The 21819-nt window shown below is 41.4% G+C and overlaps 1 protein-coding gene across 1 annotated transcript in view; it reads right to left on the bottom strand.

Moving 5' to 3' along the window:
* The window catches only part of LOC126337057 (circadian clock-controlled protein daywake), a 100781-nt gene that overhangs the window by 31078 nt on the left and 47884 nt on the right, over positions 1 to 21819 (bottom strand). Inside the window, exons 3-4 of the mRNA XM_050001385.1 lie at positions 15508 to 15600; positions 2932 to 3079 (exon numbers count right to left, since the gene is read on the bottom strand). Of these exons, the coding sequence (XP_049857342.1) occupies positions 2932 to 3079; positions 15508 to 15600 (241 nt within the window). The remainder of the gene's footprint in view (positions 1 to 2931; positions 3080 to 15507; positions 15601 to 21819) is intronic.

The raw sequence follows: 21819 nt of genomic DNA, 5'->3' as shown, positions 1-21819 counted from the left end.
CTCATGACTAAAGAAATTACACTGTAAAAATACAAAATTCGAAATACATAGTATTATATAATAAAACTATTGTACCTTAAAACAATAGACATGAACAATGAAGATAATAAGAAAAAGGGTAAAATAATGTTAATATATGTTCGTTTGCCTTTTGCTGTGATTGTCCCAACATGTGGAACTTGTCTGTAGTATTAGGTTGCAAATGTTTTATTTTATGTCAGTGCCTATATCGAAATGTTAACTGCTTCTTTGTATCTATGGTGTGTAACTTTTTTGGTCATATATCCCTCACACTTGTTTTTTACGTTGAGAGATAATATTCAGAGAGTTAAAGGAAGCGAAAATTTAAAAGCGATGCGAGACTGAAATTCGGTAGTAGAAAAAGAAAGAAAACCAAAAATAATGAATGAATATGGAATTGGGGGAAAGAAATAAAAGAGGAAACCGCCTGGTAGAATTTCGCACAGAATATAATTTAATCATCGCTAATACATGATTTAGGAATAATGAAAGAAGACTGTGCACGTGAAAGAGGGCTGGAGTCACCGGAGAGTTTCAGATTTATTATACAATGGTAATTCAGAGATTTCAGAACCAGAATTTAAGTCATAAGACATTTTCAGGGGCAGATGTGACCTGTGAACACAATTTATCGTTTATGAACTGTAGATTAAACCGGAAGAAATTGCAAAAAGTTGGGATATTAAGGAAATAAGGAGATGGGACAGGGATAAGTTGAAAGAACCAGAGGTTGTTGAAAATTTCGGAGAAAGTATTAAAGAACGATTGACAAGAATAGGGGAAGGAATACAGTAGAAGACGAATGGGTAGCTATGAGAGATGAATTAGTGAAGATAGCACAGGATCATAAAAGCAAGAAGACAAGAGTAGCAGAAATTCTTGCATAACACAGGAGATATTGAATTTAAGGCGAAAATAAAGAACACAGTAAATGAGGCATATGGAAGGAAATACAAAAGTCTAAAAAAATTAGGTTGACAGGAAGTGCAAAAAGTCTAAGCAGGAATTGCTAGAGGACATATGTAAGGATTTAGTACCATGTATCACTAGGACAAAGATAGGTAGCAAATAAAGGAATATTAAAGAAACCTTTAGAGAAAAGAGAAGCCGCTATATGAATATCAAGAGCGCATACCGAAAACCAGAAGTAAGGAATGAAGGGAAAACTGAAAACTTGAAGGGGTTTATAGAGAGTCTATGCAGGGGAGATGAGTTTGAGGGTAGTATTATAGAAATGGAAAAGAGGACGTAAATGAAGATGAAATTGGAGATATGATACTGCGAGAAGAATTTTCCAGTACACTATAAGACATAATGGAAACAAGGCTCCGGGAGTAAATGACATTCTCAGAACTGCTGACAGACTTGGGAGAACCAGCCATGACAAAACGCTTCCATCCGGTGTGGAAGATGTATGAGACAGGCGAAATATCTCAGACTTCAAGAAGGATATAATAATTCTCTTTCGGAAGAAAGCAGGTGCCGACAGATGTGAATATTATCGAATATTAGTTTAATAAATCATGGTTGCAAAATGCTAACAGGGATCTCTTACAGAAGAATGGAAAAACTAGTTGAAGCTGACCTCGGCGAAGATCAGTTTGGAGTATGGAGATATACAGGAACGCCCTACGATTTCTCTTAGAAGATAGAAATTTGCAATTCTGTAAGAGACAGCAAAGAGTTTGGAAGAGCAGTTGAACGGAAGGGACAATGTCCTCCTTTCAGAAGGATATCAGATAAATATCAACAAAAGCGCGGATAATGGAATGTACCAGAATTAAATCAGGTGGTGCTAAGGGAATTACATTGGGAAACAAGACACTGAAGGTCATAGAGGGGTTTTGTTATTTGGCCTATAAAATACCTGATGATGACCGAAGTAAAGAGAATATATAATGCAGACTGTCATTGGCAAGAAAAGCGTTTCTGAAGAAAGTAAATTTGTTAACATAGAGCATAGTTTTAAGTGTTAGGAAATCTCTTCTGAAAGTATTTAAGTGGAATGTAGGCATCTATGGAACTGAAACATGGACGATAGACAGTTTAGACAAGAAGAGAACAGAAGCTTTTGAAATATGGTACTGAAGAATGTTGAAGAGTAGGTGGGTAAATAAAGTAACTAACGTGGAGGTACTGAATAGAACTGGGGAGAAATTTTTTTTGTCAAGAATTGACTATAAGAAGAAATAGATTGATAGCATAGATTCTGAGCGATCAACGGAGGGGAGTGTCGGGGTTAAAAATCGTAGAGAGAGAGTCCAATAAATGTATACAATAATCAGATTCCTGAAGAGTCTAAGTTGCAGGAATTATTCGGAGATGAAGAGTCTTGCGTAGGATAGAGCAGAATTAAGAGCAGCATCAGACCGGTATTCAGATTGACGATCACAACAACATTGATAGAGTTAGGTGGATGATGGTCGAGGACCGAAACTGATCGTACTGCATAAGAAATACAGTAAAACACTGTGCTATGCATTTCTCAAAAGCATAATTCTCAATTTGTTCTTTCACCTCAAAAAAATCCAATAGACGTAGAAACAGTAATTTCTAAATCCGTCACCAGTACCTACAACGACCATTTAATACTGATCTTGTGGTGGGCTAAGTCATATTGCTTACTCTTGAGATCTGTACCGTTAATGTCTATAGTAAAGACGTAGCAAATTAGTAAACTCTACAGCCAAGAAAACAAAGTCCAATTATATGTGTGTAATGAAGATAGTGAGTACCTTTCTAACAGGACTCATTAAGGTGAAACTTCTTTAAACCAAGATAGAAAGCCATATATGGATCCAGAACGAAAACAGTATATAATGATCTCCGCTAGGAGGCCGATTGACCAAACCAGACGTCTTTGCCGAGAACCAACTGGTGTGCGGCGTGCAACGTCTGCAGACTGCTCACCTGAGCCTGTCGACGGAGAAGTTGCTGGCGCCATAGATGTCGACGTCACGCAGGGTGACGCGGTAGCCGTTGGGGCCCGTCGTCAGCGACAGCGACAGCTCGTCCATGCGGAATGGCTCCACGGATGGCATCTCTATCTCCGGGATACCTGGCCACAGGAAAACACACTGGTCACCTGACTAGTAATTAAGTTCTTCTTGCGTAGAGTTGCGCTCTACCAAAACTACGACTCGGTAGTTTGGGTATGCTACATAAATCACGTAGAAATGGCAGGATTACCTGCAATATCGGTAGCATTGGCAGGGAAAGAAACACAGATGAATGTGTAAAACAGACACTAGGAGCCGACGACCTCTTCTTTTATTTTTTTGTTTTGTTTGGTTGTTTGTGTAGCACATAATTAGAACCATACATCACTCAGTGTTAGCCCAATGTGTTTTATATATCCTCACAAAATATAAATCTCATTTTATAAGTAATAGAACTTTGATGATCGTATAACTTCTGCACTTTTACGTCACCAAAGCAATTACTTTTGATGAAATTAGAGGTTAGAAGTTCAATCACACAAACACACACACACACACACACACACACACACATACACACACACACACACACACACACACACACACACACATTAGACGTTCGAACATTATATATATGATTTACTACAACATGCTCTTTTCCACGTTACATGTCAACAATACCTAAATTAAACAATGTCACTCTCAGTTTTGTTATAAATACTGTTTACTTTTACGTAGCAGACAGGAGGGTGACTATATAGAAGAAGCTCTTTAGATATCCTCACTTAGTTTTAAGATTTCGATTTTTATGGGAATTTGCAGTAGCATACGTATGATAGTCTACGGTAGTTTTGCGACTCTGTTAGTGCCGAAAAACTGATGATGACGAGGTGGCGTCGCGGTTAACACAGAAAACATGTACTCAGGCGTTCAAATCGCAGTCTGACCATTCTCATTCAGTTTTTCAGTGGGTCGCTTACATCACCGCATTCGAAAACTTGAGGATCTACATTTCCATTCCCTTTCCTCATCACTGTCCAACTCAACTTGTAATCAGCCTCTAATGACTTCTTCGAAACGAAATTGTAAGTTGTGGAAGGCTTCAAAGCTATTAGCTCCTCAATTACTGGAGATATATCTCATTATAGATTGAATTTATCAATGCTGCACGGTTTACATATAAATGATCTCCTAAATTAGGTGAAACAAAGGAAATCAGTAGTCTGTGAGCCATTCAGGAAAGTAAAACTGAGATACTGATAACTTAAGACTTCCAGACGTGTCATAAAGTGTGCCTCGAATCACAATCTGTAAGTGAATTTTCTGAATGGCAAGAGTCTTGTTCGTGGCCCAGTTCAGTAGACGTGTTTAATCTGCTAAGAAGATTCAAATCTGATGTTACTTTACTTTCTGATATATTTTGTATCATTTAAAATATGGCCGTCTGATCACATGGATTCACCATACGCCTTGGTAATTAAAATTATAACAATTTGAGAAGAAAGTCTCACATAGGGGAGAGTGCTGTTCCTGCACCATGGTGTATCTAGAAACACGTGATATTTCGCGGTCGGCGGTCTAATCAGTGACGTAATTTCGACTCACATGAACTAATGCCCCGTACTAACCGACATAAGCAGTTTCCGGCATTTTCTGCTGTTCTTGTTGTTGAGACCTGAGGCTGTGTTTTGTGCACCACTTCTAAATCTTTTTAATTGCACACATTTAAGCGCTGTATAATATATCAAGGTTATTTGGAAGGTATTATTAATTCTTTAGTTACAGAATTTTATAGTGAGTAAAAATTGTATGTAGTTTTAAAACTAGTATATAACATATGGACTGTTAAGCCATACTTTGTCGATCATGTACCATCTCGTACACTGAAAAGGAAGAACGTTTTCTGCTAAGGATTATGGGATATATGCAAAGGATCTGAGTTTCTTTAATGTCTTACAAAATTTACCTGTCTTGAATATGGAAATTTGTGTTAGTTTTCCATAGCGTCTATTTCAAAATGTTGTCAATTTATAATTAGTTTTTGATAACACTTCTACTTAATTTGCTTTCACTTCCTGATTAACAGCATGTAGTATAGTAGCAGTGCATCAGATAAGGTATTAAATACAATACAGACAAGATTTATTCGACTGAAAAACGCTTAAATTTAAATAGAATATTTGTATCTAGGTACGTGAGGTATTGTACCTTGGAATATTATTTCACATTTAGAGAAATGTTTGAAGAAAAAGTTTCAAAATTTCTGAAAAAGACAGCATACAAAAAGTGAAATTTATCCTTTAAAAATTAAATGAGAAAATACCCTGACGAAAAAATATCACAGGACAAAAAGTATTTAAGGTAGAGTACTGAAATTTTGTTAATACATTTGTCAAGATAACATATTTAAGTGATTAACATTGCAAAATTACAAGTTAACGTAATCTCTACGTAAACCATTGCAAATGGGAAATGTTGACACGTTAATAACCTGTGTAATTGGCAGAATGTTGAATACAAGCATCCAAATGTGCACGCCGTATGCTGTACACGTGCCGGATGTCAGTTTGTGGGATGGAGTTCTATGCCTGTTGCACTTGGTCGGACAACGCAAACACGGTCAATGGTGTTTGTGGACGATGCTGCATTTGTCGTCCAATGACGTCCCATATGTGCTCGATTGGAGACAGAGCTGGTGATCGAGCACACCAAGGCAACATACAATATTTGTAGAGCATGTTGGGTTAGAACAACGGTTTGTGGGCGGACATTATCCAGTTGGAAAACAATTCCTGCAATGCTGTTCATGAATGACAGCACAACGAATCGAACAACCATATTTAACGTACAGATTTGGAATTAGGTTACTTGGGATAACCGTGAGAGTGCTGCTGCTGCTGCTCGAAATCGGACTCCAGACCATAACTCCAGGTGAAGGTCCAGCGGGTCTAGCACGCAGATAGGTTGGTTGCAGGCCCTCAGCTGGCCCCCTGCTAAGCAACACGAGGCGTCACCGGCACTGAGGCAGAACCAATTTTCATGAGAAAACACAACAGACTTCTAATGAACTCTGGCTTGACACCACTGCAGTCGCAAGTGGAGGTGCTTGGGGGTCAGAGTGGAAAGCACATTACAGGGCGTCTCACTCGGAGTAGTCCTTAAAGTAACGATTTATAACAGTTCGTAGTGTCACTGTGGTGCCAGCTGCTGCTCAAATAGCTACTGCAGAAGCAGTACCATGCTACAGAGCCATACGCCGAACATGGTGTTCTCTCTCTGTAGGGCCACGTAACCGTCCGAAACCCGGTCTTCTTCTGAGCGTACGCTCTCGTGACCACCGCTGGCGGCAATCCTGCATTCCTGACAAGGATTTATGAAGTGTCGCAAAAGGAACATCTAGCTTTTCGTAACCCTAATGCATGACTCATTTCAAATTCATTGAGGTAATGACAATGGCAGCTTTGTCGCCTTACAGGCATTATTGACTAACAACGACTCACCACATCCTATCTCAAAGGTAACAAACATTCACGACCATTATAGAGTGTAAATTAAAGCAAACCTGGTTTGCAATGGCGCTACCAGCTCCACTATTATGCGATTGGCGCGAAATACGAAAAGTCGTCGTATTTCAGGTGTGTAAACATGCCTACCAAGTTTTGTTTGACGACAACTCCTTATTGTTGTGATTTTTTCCGTCTGTGTATATTAAAGTTGTGTTACGGAGCTGATTAGGGGGATAGTCTGAAAGTGTTCCAAGGTATAAAACTGTCCCCTACATGTATTCGTACCATATTCGCACCTTCTAAAGTAAATGACAACGATTACAGTTGTCATGTTTCGTAATTATTTTTTATAAAGGAGATTACTTAAAATATATCTAAATCCTTAACTTTCGAATCAGAACCACCACACATGTCTCGATACTATCGTTAGACTAGTAAGTGTTGTGTCGACTGACTGCACTCTTTCCTTAGAACTACGGGTGGCCGAACTGCAATCCCGCTCCACCAAAATGCGAATACAGCGTCTTAATCGCTGCATTATATCGTTCGGTCTAGAAAATCAAGGCAGAAGACGCATATCGCATGGCGAACCGTTCCATCTGCTCTAGTAAGCTCCTGGCTGCATCTAAGTTTAAATCAAATGCCAAAAATTAATTGCGTAAACAGATCTTAAGAACACGCTAGGGGAAAACAAAAGGGTGGTCACGAGAGTTCCTATGCTTAGATACATATCGTCTTTTCAGTTCGGTGCCGATTAAAATACAGTTTTATCTTGGACCGTAAACCATCATTGAGGCTAATTAGGTAACTAGACCTCGCCATCCGATAATTTTGTGCTGGCCATAGTTTCCCATTCACTCCACTTAGCCGCTACACCTGCCCCCACCGGGCAACGAAATTTGACCACGTACTCAGCAGAAGCCGCGAGCACCGTTGCGCATGCAGCACACGGTGGCGTTGCAGTGTGGAGATTTCTCCTGATTTTTAGGGTTCCATAGCTGAAACGGTACAAACGGAACCTTTACAGGATCACTTCATTATCCATCTGTCTGCCTGTCTGTTTCTCTATGTGTCAGTGTGTCTGGATGCTCCGTTTTATCTGGAACGGGTAGACGCATTAAGTTGAAATATATGTGACATACTAAGGTCTATAGATCCTTGGCGGTAAAAATATGAGCATCTAAGTCAATGCAATCCAAAGTTACGATCATTCATTTCACATGTTTTGGTACTCGCAAACACACTCATTAAAACCTACAGGGTACGTCCCGTTGACGTAGAAGCATGAAATTTGGAAAGAAGATAAGTTTAACAGTAAAAGTAAGGGGAAAAAATTGAAAATGGATAATTTGAAATTATATCACAAGAAAACAATTTCTTTCCTACTTTGTTATCCAACTTTAAACTTGAAATTTAAAAAACTCCCTCCAAACTCTTGGAATGCTTGGGACGGATATCTTTTTGCAGTATCAGTGTTGATAACAAGTAAAAATCATCGTGATTCTCGATCGACAGGATAAATGTACAGTCTGTATACATAATTAAGTTTGTGCGGTACCCTCACAGAGCGAGTTCTACTTACACCTGAGCGATGTTTATTTTGAGAAGAGAATAAAATGAAGATAGGAAACAGTGTTGCAGATAGATATGTCCTTACCTGCGGGACGAAGCCGCACCGGACACTCGGTACCCCCCTGAATACGTCTTGCTTAACAGGACCCTATGATTCTATAGTAAAATTGTCAACGATTTGGAACGCCGGTAAATCTGCAAGAGCCAAGAACCTGCACTCCCAATGCATCGTGACAGTCTCCTGTAGGACGGAAAAAGACTGCCCGAAAACATGCGTGAGAAAGTGTGAGGCTCACCGTCGTGCTACGTGCACGGGCATCCACTCTCATCCACTCTTTCTTCATTTTCATCTTTCTACGACCCGGTAGAACGATTTTCAGGTCTTATTTATTTATTTTCTAATATAAGCTATGCGCTTTAGCGGAATATATTGGTCGCTGTTGGAACTGTCTTGTCGTATTGCTCATATTGGTTAACAATCTCGGCACACCACAGAAAGAGCTCTATATATACTAAGATGGTATCTGTTCTTTCGGACATGTCCTGTAAGCAGCAAAGGGTGTCCGAAAGAACAGGTACCATCTTAGTATATATAGAGCTCGTTAGAATGAAATGAACACCCTTCGCTGCTTACAGACGTTGACATACGTCATCGGGGACAGATGAAAATGTGAGCCCCAACCAGAACTCGAACCCGGGATCTCCTGCTTACATGGCTGGCGCTCTATCCATCTGAGCCACCGAGGACACAGAGGATAGCGCGACTGCGGGGATTTATCTCTGGCACGCCTCCCGCGAAACCCACATTCTCAACGTATTGTCCCGCACTACATTCGTAGTGCCCCAGCCCATTATGCTCACGGCGCGTTGCCGATTCCCGTAAGAGTTCGGGCGCTGTTTGTGCATTGGCACAGAAGAAGAAGATGATCAAGTGGCGGGTGAGCCTTGACTATATATATACTAAGATGGTATCTGTTCTTTCGGGGGCACTACGAATGTAGTGCGGGACAATACGTTGAAAATGTGGGTATCGCGAGAGGCGTGCCACAGAAAACTCCGTGCAGTCGCGCTATTCTCTGTGTCCTCGGTGCCTCAGATGGATAGAGCGTCAGCCATGTAAGCAGGAGATCCCGGGTTCGAGTCCCGGTTGGGGCACACATTTACATCTGTCCCCGTTGACCTATGTCAACGCCTGTAAACAGGTAAGGGTGTCCATTTCATTGTAGAAAGAGCTCTGTGCAGAATTTCTAACTGCGTTAGTTATTTTATATTACTCTTATTGGAACATTCCTTATTGTTGAGATATTGTTTACATCAGATTACGAAGACCATTCAATAATTAATGCAACACATTTTCTTTCTTGGGCAGTTTCGGTTAAAAAATGCGAAAGTTCTTGTAAAATGTCGTGGAATATTCCCACTACAGCAACTGTTGTATCGTGACGTTCCCACAGGTGATAGCGCTATAAGTAGCATTCAAAATGGCGCCTGTAAGCAGAGAGTTGTCGTTGAGTTTATTTTGGCGTTAAATAAGAGCATCGCAAATACACCTAGACGCTTGCAGAATGGAAACACGGCAGTGAACAAAAGCGGGATGAGTCATTGGGTGATAAGTCTCTCATCTTCTCAAGATGATCGCTCAAACCTCTCCGATTTTCCGCGTGTCGGCCGGCCGCTCACAACTATGAGTTCTGCAATGTTGGAACGTGAAAACTTATTCGAGGTGATCGACGTATCACAGTCAGACACCTCTCTGCCTAACTGTTCGTCTCTCTTGGTAATGCTGACACCCTCATCTAACAGTTGTGATACTCGAATGGTGTGTTCCTGCTGGGTTACTCACCGCATGAACGAAAACCATAAAGAACTACGAGGGACTATCTGGCGAACCTGGTTGTGCGTTATGAGTCTCTTTGTTACAATTTTTTGTCGAACATCGACACATGGATTCATTACTTCGATACGGAAACAAAACAATAGTCCATGAAGCGGCGCCACACGACCTCTCCTGCGAAGAAAATTTCAAAGCCGCAACATCAGTTGGTGAAATTACGGCGACCCTCCTCTGGGACTCTGAGCGGATTGTTCTCTTTAATGTGTTTCCTTAGGGAGCTCCTATCAACTCTGAAGTGTATTCTGCTACAGGAACCTGAATAAACGATTTCATTGTGTTCGTCTCCACAAAAATGCAAATGACCGTCTCCTTCCGCATGCCAACGAAGCCTTCATCCAAGTCTGCGCCCCCGAGAAGAACTCACAAAACTTCATCGGCCTCCTCTTCCTCATCCACCGTACCGTCCGGACCTTGCACCTTTCGCCTTCCATCTGTTTAGCCCAATGAAAGACGCACTCTGCGAGAAGCAGTACATGGATGATGAAGTCTCATGCAGCAAGATGCTGCCTCCAACTTCAGTGAGTAGAGTGGTAGCATGCAGGTATACGGATCCACCCAGTAGGGTGTCGCAGGGACGTCGAATTGAACACAGATTACGTTGAAAAATAGGGTTTTGTAAACAGAAGAGTGAGGATTACCATGGTGTGTTGCAAACCTGATTAAAACCAACCTGCTTTCAGAAAACTGAGCGATCCTCGTATGATGTTTTATTTAATTAAATAAAAATCTGAAAATGATTTGTGGAGTAGCCTTTGAGGTGAATTTAAATTTGTGAAACTGTTGTGTAGAAGAATCAAATGATATACTGCTTAAAAAAAACAAGAGAAACATGCATATTGTCTAGATGAGCTACCAGAGCAAACAGTTTTATGGAATAGTCGAAATAAGTCTACATTTGCGCTTCGAGTAAAAAACTGCGTCCAGTCACTCTATCGCGAACAGTTTTTATCAGTAACTGACATTAATGAATAGCCTTTCAAACAGTTTAGTGATTGTCGTGAACTTGATTCATATAACACGATTTTTGAAGTACTCATAAAACATTCTTAGCCATAGCCCTTCAGTATCCGCATTTGTACTTCTTACGATCTTTTGTTAGTGACTCGACGAAATAACGATTACATCAGAGTCGGAAGGGAAAGCTGAAGTGTTCTCTTAGATGGCGAAGATCAACGAGAACAGGAAGTGGAAGCGCCCGGAACTTGATCTCTCTGCGCGGTTCTAATCGTGAACTTCCTGCCGCTACAGGTATTTAATAAGTACAGGTCGTACCCGTTCTCACAGCAAAGCCAAATATGGACACATACTCCCGTGTTCAGTGTGGTAAGTACCTTGTGCTGTAAAAGGTCAGCATTTCGTATTGCAGTTGTCTGCAAAACAGCTAACACGTGCTTTCACTGTGCCGCTGAGCTGAAGCGTTTTTATATGCTTACAAGCCGCGGTGGTCAGCAGTTACATAAAACGGCGTTACGTAAGGTAAGAGCAATGCGCTGCTGCAGGGAGAGTCGTTGCCCCCTGAGCGCCTGCATCTGCGAGTGACGTGTCGACATCTCGCAGGAGGAGACCCTGCAGCAAGCTCACTCACGCAATGACGACTGCGAGTAATGTCGGTATCACTCGGCGTTTCACAGTAGGCTTAGAAGACGGATGGCCTGGAGTCTGACTTTCGACATTCGTGCGTAATGAAAATGTCCTAAACGTTCTGTGAATTAAGTTCATATATCAAGACAAATGTCAGGTAAAGGAAATAGAGTGAATTTATACATATACGATTGGTGTAATGCAATACATTTTTTTCTGGGTTTATTCAGGCTACAAAAACCTATTTTTCAACATACACTCCGTTCAGTGTGACGGCCCTACGAGAGCTTAGTGGGAGGTCTTATAAGCAGACATGGTACCACTCTAAAGACAGACGTCGGAGCCAACGCCATGCTGCATCAATATCCTCTCCCTCATCCACGTACTGCTTGCCGCGGAGTGCATTCTTCATTGGGCCAGATGGATGTAAGAACGTACAACACCTTTAAGTAGCCCAACTGGATGACGAGTGTTCAACATTAACAACAGATGTCCAGTTGTGCAGCCGATGTGTTTGATTGTGAACGTCGATCACCTCGAATTAGTGTCCGCACGTACCAGCACTGCTGAAGTCACAGCCATGTGCGGACAGGTGTGCACTACCTTCTTGAGTTGATAAGAGATGCATCGCCCGACGACTCATCGTGCTTTTGATACTGCCATGTCTGCGTTGACACTGTGTAAGCACCTATGAATATCTGCGATGCTCTTGTTTTCCGTCAAAAGAAAGTCAATAGCTCTCTGCTAGGAAGGCACCTTGTTGCAGACTTCATTTTGTAGACTGTATGATTACACAGTTGTTGAAGCGGGAATATTTCTCGATATCTCACAACAAATTCCGTGTTTTTTTTTTTTTTTTTTTTTTTTTTTTTTTTTTTTTTTTTTTTTTTAAGGCGGAACTAGCCGAGGAAGGAAATGTATTGCATGGCTTATTGAAAGCCTCTCGTATTTACTACCTGAAATCAATATTTTCCCAGAAATGGGCAACTGATGCAGCATATTCTTGTCCCTAGAACAACTCCTCTTTGATTGAAGACTCAGGTAAACATGAATACTGATACAAATGTTTCGTTTTCTGTATTTCCCCATAATAACAAAGCGCTGGTCTTATTTTAAAAAAAATCGCCTATTTCATTACACTGTCCTTAGATTTCCCAACACCCATTTGTAATTTGTTCACTAATCTCCATTCCAGTCCAAGTTGTATCTCGCTGATATGCATTATGATGGCTTTACCCCTGTTTGAAGATGACTTCCCACAGTTTTTCGTTGGCTTTCTTGACTCAATATTTGGTTCAGATGTTGACTGTAAAATGGTCTTACTACATTTCAACATGGATCATGGAGGACCATGTCCATGCACTAGGTGTAACTCATTTTCTTCGACTTTCTTCTTTTGGCATTGTGGCTACTTTGCAACGTACCACAGGGGAGGCAGTGTCTGCAATGCAGTACCATTTATCAAAACAGGTGTTGGTTTTAGACATCTAGCAATTTCCGTTGCAGTTTCATTAAGGGCTGCGTCTACTTCATTCGTGTGGGTGGATTTTTCCGTAATTGAATGTACCCATCTAAGTTTCAGTAATCTTTTGCAGTTCCACATTTCAAAAGTTTCTATTCTCTTCTTGAGTGATCTAATTATCGCCAGTGTTTCACCTCTATACGAGGCCGAACTGCAGGCGAATACCACCAAAACATACTTTCTAGAACTCAAATTAAAATAAGGTTTAACAAGCTTCTCGTCTTCAGCCATTATTTTCTCACTATTGCTAGTTTACGTTCTATCCTCTCTATTTCCACCATAGTCAGTTATTTTGCTACCAAAATAGAAAAACCTAACTTCAGTCACCATCACCTTATTTAATTCGACTACATTGCATTACAACATTGTCAAAAACTACTTCTAAATCTCAAAATGTCGTAAACATTGATTTGCCTTTCTTCAGCCTATGTTCTAAGAGAAGTCTTAAGGTCAGTATGGCCTCACGCGTTTCCACATTTCCCCGTAACACAAACTGATCTTCCGAGAGATCACTTTCTATTACTTTCTGTAAATAATCCTCACCAGTATTTCGCAACCATTACTTGTTAAACTGATTGTTCATTATGTTCCACAACTGGCACATTATCCTTTTAACAGCTTCGGAAAAGTAGCTTTTTTCTCCAATCCATTGAATCACTGGTGCCACACGTTATTAGACGTTTTTTCCAAATCAAATGTGATTTAATTATGCACTGTGATAGTGGTGCTACCTGCCGTTCTCGCAATGGAAATGATGACCCAAGGGTCATCCCTTGCGGTAAGGTTCTGTAGAAACATGTCGGTCTGCGGTAGAACTGAAATGTCTACATCTATATCTACATAGATACTCTGGAAGCCACCGTACGGTGCGTGACTTAGTACCACTACTAATCATTTCCTTTCCTGCTCCACTCGGAAATAGACAGAGCGGAAAACGACTGTCTATATGCCTCCGTATGAGCCCTAATTTCTTGTATCTTATCGTCTTGGTCCTTAGGCGCAATATATGTTGGCGGCAGTAGAATCGTTCGGCAGTCAGCTTCAAATGCCGGTTCTCTGAAGTATCCCAACTGTGTTTCTCGCAAAGAACGTCGCCTTCCCATTTCATTTCCCGAAGCATCTCCGTTACACTTATGCGTTGTTCAAACGTACCGGTAACAAATACAGCAGCCCGCCTCTGAACTGCTTCGATGTATTCCTTCAATCCGACGTGGTACGGATCCCAAGCAATCGAGTAGTACTCAACAATAGGTCGCACCGGCAGGACACTACTAATACTGTGTCCAAATATTACACAATTGTTCTTCTTATTCATTCGCATTAACTTACATTTTTCCACATTTAGGCCCAGCTGCCATTCATCAGACCAACTGGAAATTTTGTTAAGTCGTCTTGTATCTTCTTACAGTTACTCAACTTCGGTACCCTACCGTGCACTACGGCATCATCAACAAACAGCCGCAGATTTCTGCCCACCGCTCGCCAAATCATTTATGTATACACAGAACAAAAGCGGTCCTATCACACTTCCCTGGCGCACTTCCGACGATATCCTTGTCTCCAATGAACACTCGCCGTCGAGGACAACATACTGGATTTCATTACTTAAGAAGTCTTCGAGCTACTCACATATGTGTGAACTAATTCCATATACCTTCGTTAATAGCCTGCAATGGGGCACCATGTCAAATGCTTTTATGAAGTCTAGAAATACGGAATCTGCCCGTTCGTAGTATATCATGTGAGAAAAGGGCAAGCTCAGTTTCGCACGAACGGTGCCTTCTAAAACCATTCTGATTCCTGGACTTAAGGTTCTCAGTCTCAAGAAAGTTTATTGTAAGTCCTAACAATTCCACACATGGAGCCTTGTGCACGTCAGTCAGAAAGAATGTTAAAATTGTCCTTGATACACCCCTATTCCTCCGATTTCAAACTCAGAGATCTGTTGACTGCAAACATCTGTCACTTAGACCGTAATGCAAAATCAACAGTTTCATTTACACCTGGAAACTTTGAACCAGTTTCTACATATTTTCTGTTTATCAGTTTATGATTGGCACACTTACACAACTATATCGAATGAAACTGTTCAGCGTAATGTGTTGGAAGCCACATGCAACTTCCAGACGCATTCCTCCATGCGCTGTCTGTTTTATACTACCAAAAGACGTAAGTCTATTAGAAAGTTACATATTACAAGTCGATCACTTTCTGACAAAACATCTGCGACATTAATTTGTAACTGTTACTTAATTACTTATGTAATAGTAGAAACTGGAAGTGTACTAGTCTCGGCCGGCACCAAAGGAAGTTAGATATTTTAGTTTCTAAAGAGGCATAAATTGGGTGTTTACATGCCACGTTTGGAGAAGGCGTTGCCTTATTATGGTTGTTTTAGATTCTCATGTAAAAATTGATCTCATTGTGACTCCTGACGGCGTTTATTTGAAACGTATGATGTTCTCCATTTACCTTTCGCCAAATACGGCCTCGTGTGGTGCAAGGCCTCGATGAAGCAGTCTATGATCTTCGGGTCACCCATCCGGCATTGTTTGACATATGGAGCTGAAACAAAAAAATCAATTAATATTGTGCTGTATAAGCCATTGTTTACAGTCAGAAAGTGTCTCATACGTAAGTACCGCGATTTTAGGAACTTCACTTTCAGAAATATTAGTGTTGTTTAGTAACAGTCCCCAAGAAAAATTGCTAGAAGTAATACGTTATGATCTCACTTGATGCATCTTAGTGTATGTACAATAGAAACAATAACTAAAAAACTACTAGTTATTTTTTTCTAGCTTTCAGCGAATTCTCACGCACAGCAGACCGTTAGGCACTATAAAAGCTGTTAGGAAACAAAAGATTTAATTTTAGGACAAGTATAGCTTGAATATAAAAGTATTGGTCACTTTGCAATCATTATTATTATTGTTATTAATATTTCACAACATCGACTTCTAACGCTTATTCTGGCAGAATAGGCCATGTGTCTTCTCAGTTACGTTGAGTTCAGGCGTCACTTGAGGAACAACAAGAGATTGTGGAAGTTTGTGTTTTTTTCAAGTAAAGCATTGTGGGTTCATTCCTGTATAGATAGGAAATAGCAAGTACGAATAAATTGAATGTTACTCATTGGCATATACGCTTTTCCACCGTTAAAATTTTGTTAGAGAAAGGCAGGCATCCATTTCAATCGGGATAGTTTTTGTAGCTACTCGAGACAGCTGAATTTCTCCCCTCCCAGGTGCGTACGCTTGCGTATATCTTATGTCAAACTCTAGCGATTACTGAACGCGTTTCTCACTCTGATGTCCATATCAAATAAACTGATGCACTTGAACCATGATCTTCCACACGGTACTTAGCAATTACTGTAATATGGTGTGAAGGAAAATGTTGGTCCAATTACGAAGCAGCAGTGGATGTTACGTAGAGTATCATATTTGCGGTGTACTCAGGCATCTCATTTCACTGGGTACATAAAATATTAACTATGTAATGTCCTTAGATACCGACACAGGAAAATAAAATCTAAATTGAACCTAATTGGAAACACACGATTTTTCACTTGCCAGAGACTACAGGCGAATATTAGGTTTCTCCCATCACTGTGGTATTTTCGTGTATGGAAATTACTTTGTGCAAGCTGCTTCAGTGTTGCCGGTTTCACCGAAACTTCTCCTCCCCACAATCACCCACATTTTGGTGATGAACATCTGTCCTCTGGACGTTGAGAAAGAAGTGAAGCTGAAAGCCTATAAGGTGAGGTAAGTTAATGAATGCTTGGTTTCATTCTTTTGATTCAGCAATAAGGTGGAAAACTTTCTAAACTGGTTCAGAGCCGCTGCATACGGGCCAGCTTTTCACAGTTGTCCACACCGATACCTGGCGGTGTAAAATGTTTTTTTCGGCGTGAACCGGACGGATGCAATAATTTTCTCCATTATCGAGAGCCACGTTTGCTCCACAAGGCACAGGAATCTTCTTGGAAACCAAGCTGATTAGTAAAGCTTGTTTACCATCTGTTACAGTGGTTTTCATCACATCAACACGGCGACAGTAATCCCATTGTGCTCAGTGCAATAGGGGTGAAGAAACTTAGAGCACTGGGTCACCATTCTGGAGACAACAGAATTACATTACATTTCGGGCTGGTGCACTGGATTGCAAAAATTTCGCGTGTCCACGGGAGTGTTCTAGGCGAAGAGACGATTATTCACGGCTTGAGAGAGTGATACTATAATATGCTCTTATTTCATGCAAGGCTGATGTACTTGAGCGATTATACCAAACATGTATGTAAGTTGTGAGCGTTACGTAAGATATTCTGGAACGGATAAGCGGAAATGTTTTAGTAATAATTAGTGTATCGTACTGTAGTGCGCACTTGCGAAGTAACATTGGTTTATGCGCACACCGGTTCCTGCAGTGGCTTAGCTGTAAATCAGTGTGCTCACCAGCACGGCCATCTGGCCATCAGTGCTCGCTGCTAGCCTTTGCTCTGGGTACTTGAGACACAGTCTGTCTGGAATAGCTTGAACATAGCCTCTTAAATGAGTTTGGTTCTTTTGTAGACATCGTGGAAAACGATATGCAAAGTGGTGCAGGTATATGTTCATTCTTCAGAAGCTTTCTTTCAAAAACGTCACCGAAAGCAACTAGAGCAGGTAATTTCCAACAGTAGCTTGCCATCGACGCGTAGAGACCTAAATCCCAGCTTGTTCTCCCAGTAGACCTTTGATTTCATTAATTACAGCACACTTCAACGGTGTTTAGAATGTGGCGTATCTACGGAAAAACTACCCCTCGTGGTGGCAGAGAAACAAACACCAGTTCGCTAGCTGCTCGGTTGCAAAGGATCGATACAAACGTTATACTAAATTATAGTATAGTGCTCTAATGGAGCTGAATATCTCACTCAAAAAAGTCGTACACGCACTGAAAATGACTTTATTACTCAAATAGCTCACTCGACGCGTTTTGGATTTATTTCCATCATCAGGTATCCAACTGCGCAAAAGGTTACAGGATACGAGCGGTGATAGATGTACATGTAACATTAGCCGACAGACAGCTAAAGCTGCTGGTTTGTCAGTTGTGTGACACGTTCATTTAGTAACGCTCGTATCCTGTGACTTTCTGTGCTCTTGGATATCTGATGATGAAAATAAATACGAGACGCTTCAAGAGAGCTTTTTGAGTAAGTGATTTTTCACTGACCATATCACTTTTTTTAAGAGACCTATTCAGCTCCACTACAGTACCACACTATCATATAACGGTGGTCGGCCGTCTCTTGCAAGATTCCGTGTCCCAACTTTATCGTTATGTTAAATGTATGTGGCCCTGTTCAAATTGCTAAGACTACGTATCGTGAACCAGTTTTACACAATATGCACTCGGATAACCAAAAGTTTGCCATCATCATGGATATGTGCCACTCCAAATTATCACAGTTGCAACAGTATTTTAAAGTAGTCTTTGCATTGTGAGATTTACCTTTGCTTCACTGGCATTCCATCATAGAATTAGGTATAAACATGCAAAACATATGGTGATATCATGCAATTAATCAGTCGACAAAAGCAACATTGCTTCACGTTGGACTCCATGTGTAATGCTGTGATATCCTGTACATTTTCTTTTGTGGGCGCCACAATAACTTTCGAAATCTGCAACAGAGTTTCACAGGAGAGTAAGAAACAGAGATATTTTTTTTAATACTTTGTAGCGGTTCACAACCGTAATACACCCAGATCTGTTTTTGCATCGTTCCCACCAATGTCCTGGAAACCTCTTCCTGGGGTAACTTTTATTCTAACTGGCGACCGCCTTTACATCCTCCATTCCAAAAATGACTGACGTAACGTCGTCATGACTTCCATTAGCAACTTTCCGCTCTAATATTTTCATAGATACACAATGACGGATAAAATGGCAACATAACGAAAGTTGGTAGGCGTGTTTCTACATATGAAACATTATGTCTATTTAAATTTCTCGCCACTCGCATAAAAGTGGCGCTAGTAAGGCCACTATGAGGACGCAAAGCAGGTTTGTTTTAAATACACGCTGTAACGGTCGTGAGCGTTAGTCCTCTTTTTGATCATGGTGATCTGATGTTAGCCAAAAATGCCTTTGTGACGACAAGGACGCCATTTTCAACATCTCACTGAGTTTGAACGAGATCATGTAATAGGGATACGAGAAGCTGGAAGTTCCTTCCACGATACAGCAGAAAGACTTGTCAGGAATTTAGCCACTGTACATGACTGTTAGCATCGCTGCTCACAAGAATATATGATCGCAAGAAGACCAGGCTCCGCCCGACCACGTGACACTACCGAGAGGAAACACCATCGTGTTTGACGTATGGCTCTGGCACATCGTACTGCATCCGCAACAGAAATTCGAGCAGCAGTTGGCACCACAGTGACACAAAGAACTGTTAGAAATCGGCTACTTCAAGGACAGCTCCGAGCACTTCGTTTCACTGATCTCGTTCGCGACTTCGGTGGTGTCATCAAGCGAGAGTCATTGGATGGCAAAGTGTAGGTCTGTTGTGTTTTTATATGACAGCAGGAGCACTTTCGTGGTTATCCCACGCACCCTGATTGCCAATTTGTACGTCAGTCTGGTGATTCGACCTGCTATGCTCCCATTCATAAAGAGCATTCCAGGATATGTTTTCCAATTGGATAACGCTCGTCCGCTTACCGCTGTTGTAACCCAAAATACTTTATAGCGTGTCGACTTTTTGTCTTGGCCTGTTCGATGACGAGATCTGTCTCCAAGAGAGCATATATGGGACATGATAGGACAATTCCAGTGTCATCCAGAAACAGCATTAACAGTTCGTGTATTGACCGGCCAAGTACAACAGGCATGCAACTTCACCCAACGAACTGTCATCCGGCACATGTACAACTCACAGCGTGCACTTCATACTTGTATTCAACATTCTGGTTGTTACGCCGGTTATTAACGTGCCAACATTCCATATTTGCGGTGGTTTATCTAGCAGTTACATTAACCTGTGATCTTGCATGGTTAATCACTTAAATATATTACCTTGACAAAAGTATTGATGAAATTTCGGTACACTACATTAATTATCTTTCGGTGTTGCGATTTCTTTTCCGTTAGTGTATATATTGATGGGCCCAAACTTTACGACCACCTGCTTAATATCGTTTTGATATAACACTGAAACGCTAAACAGCAGCTTTTCTATCCGACGTAGTGCTCGATAGGTTTCTGGAGGTATGTTGGACTAGATACTTACGCACAGATCACACAATTACGAGGTAGTGGCTTGTCGCTGCGGAGCTGCCACCAGACAGAGTCCAAGACGTGTTCCATCGGTTTCAGAGCAGACAAGTTAGGTGGCTAACACAAACGTGATATCACTATAATGCTTCTCAAACCACCGCAGCACGATTCTAGCCTTGGGACACTGACAGTTATCCACTGGAACTTGCCAAAGACGAGTTCCATGAACGGATGAAGATGGTCTGCAACAGTGTTTACGTAGTCCACAACTGTCATGACAGCTTCAGCTGATACTGTCATGTAAACCCAGGTGAATGTCCGCCGTGCCATAACAGTGCTCTGAAAGGCTTGCGTCCGGGGCGCGGTGCTTGTTCCGAGTAGCGGATCGCCTACATGGCAGCGTATCCGGGCAGGACCATTGACCTGGGATAACAAGAAACTCAGTTCATCCGACCAGGAAACAATCTTTATTGATTCACGATCCACTCTCTATTTTCCCGGGCCTATTGCAGCCATAATTGACGAACTCTATGGGCCCACATGGGAACACTTAGGGACCGCCTGGTGCCAAGCTCCATGTTCACGAATGAACGTTGGGTTTCAAAACGCTTGTGCTTGCACTGTCATTGTACGTTGTCATCAGATCTGCGACAGATCAGCGCCTATCCCACATCACAGACTGACAACCGTCGGAACTCCACGTTCTGTGATGAGGCGCAGACGTCCAACATCTTGTGGACTTCAGTGTCCTTCAACCATTGTCTACAGACGCTCGCGACAGCAGCACGTGAACAGCCCACTAGCTTCATCGTTTCTAGAATATCGTTGCCAGACGCCCGGCCCTAACGACCTACCTTTTGCCAAAGTCAGTGGATTTCCCCATCTATGGTCCATATCGTCGAAAGAATGATACGCTATTCATCTCTGCTGCGCTCATATACCTGTACGTTCCTTACCGCGGCACACTTCTGCAACGCCACCAATTGCATTCAGTCTCGCTGTGGGCAGTCGTCATAATGTTTCTGGGTCATCAGTGTATATTTAAATGCCTGTCAGCAAACGACATATCTTTTATTTCTCGAATGGCAGCTGCCTCGCTGCGCGGTATGGCTACCGAGATAATAAATTTTAAGAACTTTGAATAAAACGTCTGTTTATTTGTCTCTTTGCCACTACGTCGGAATTAAGTATAATCATGGTAGATTAGATGTTGAAATAAATCTTTGATAGTGGGACGTTCAACAGAAATGACAAACGCAAGATTGAAAGAGAAAACTTGGCCTGCCTCAGATCTGATACAGTATGTTTTAGATCAGATTAGCAGAGAAGGGACGAGATGAGAAAGGAACTCAAAGCTTTTTTTGTAATAGTTGTGATGTGGGCCATATTATTAAGTGAAGCTGATGACTTGAGATGACCGATGAGTGGAGCTTCATTCAGACGGTCAAGCTCAGTCAAAAGAAGCAAAAAAAGAATAAAATTTAATTTAAGTTGTGCTCCATTGCGTTG

Source organism: Schistocerca gregaria, chromosome 2 (assembly GCF_023897955.1).
Source record: "Schistocerca gregaria isolate iqSchGreg1 chromosome 2, iqSchGreg1.2, whole genome shotgun sequence".
Lineage (NCBI taxonomy): Eukaryota > Metazoa > Arthropoda > Insecta > Orthoptera > Acrididae > Schistocerca > Schistocerca gregaria.
The sequence above is the reverse complement of the archived record's forward strand: the minus strand, read 5'-3'. Positions and strand labels throughout refer to the sequence as shown.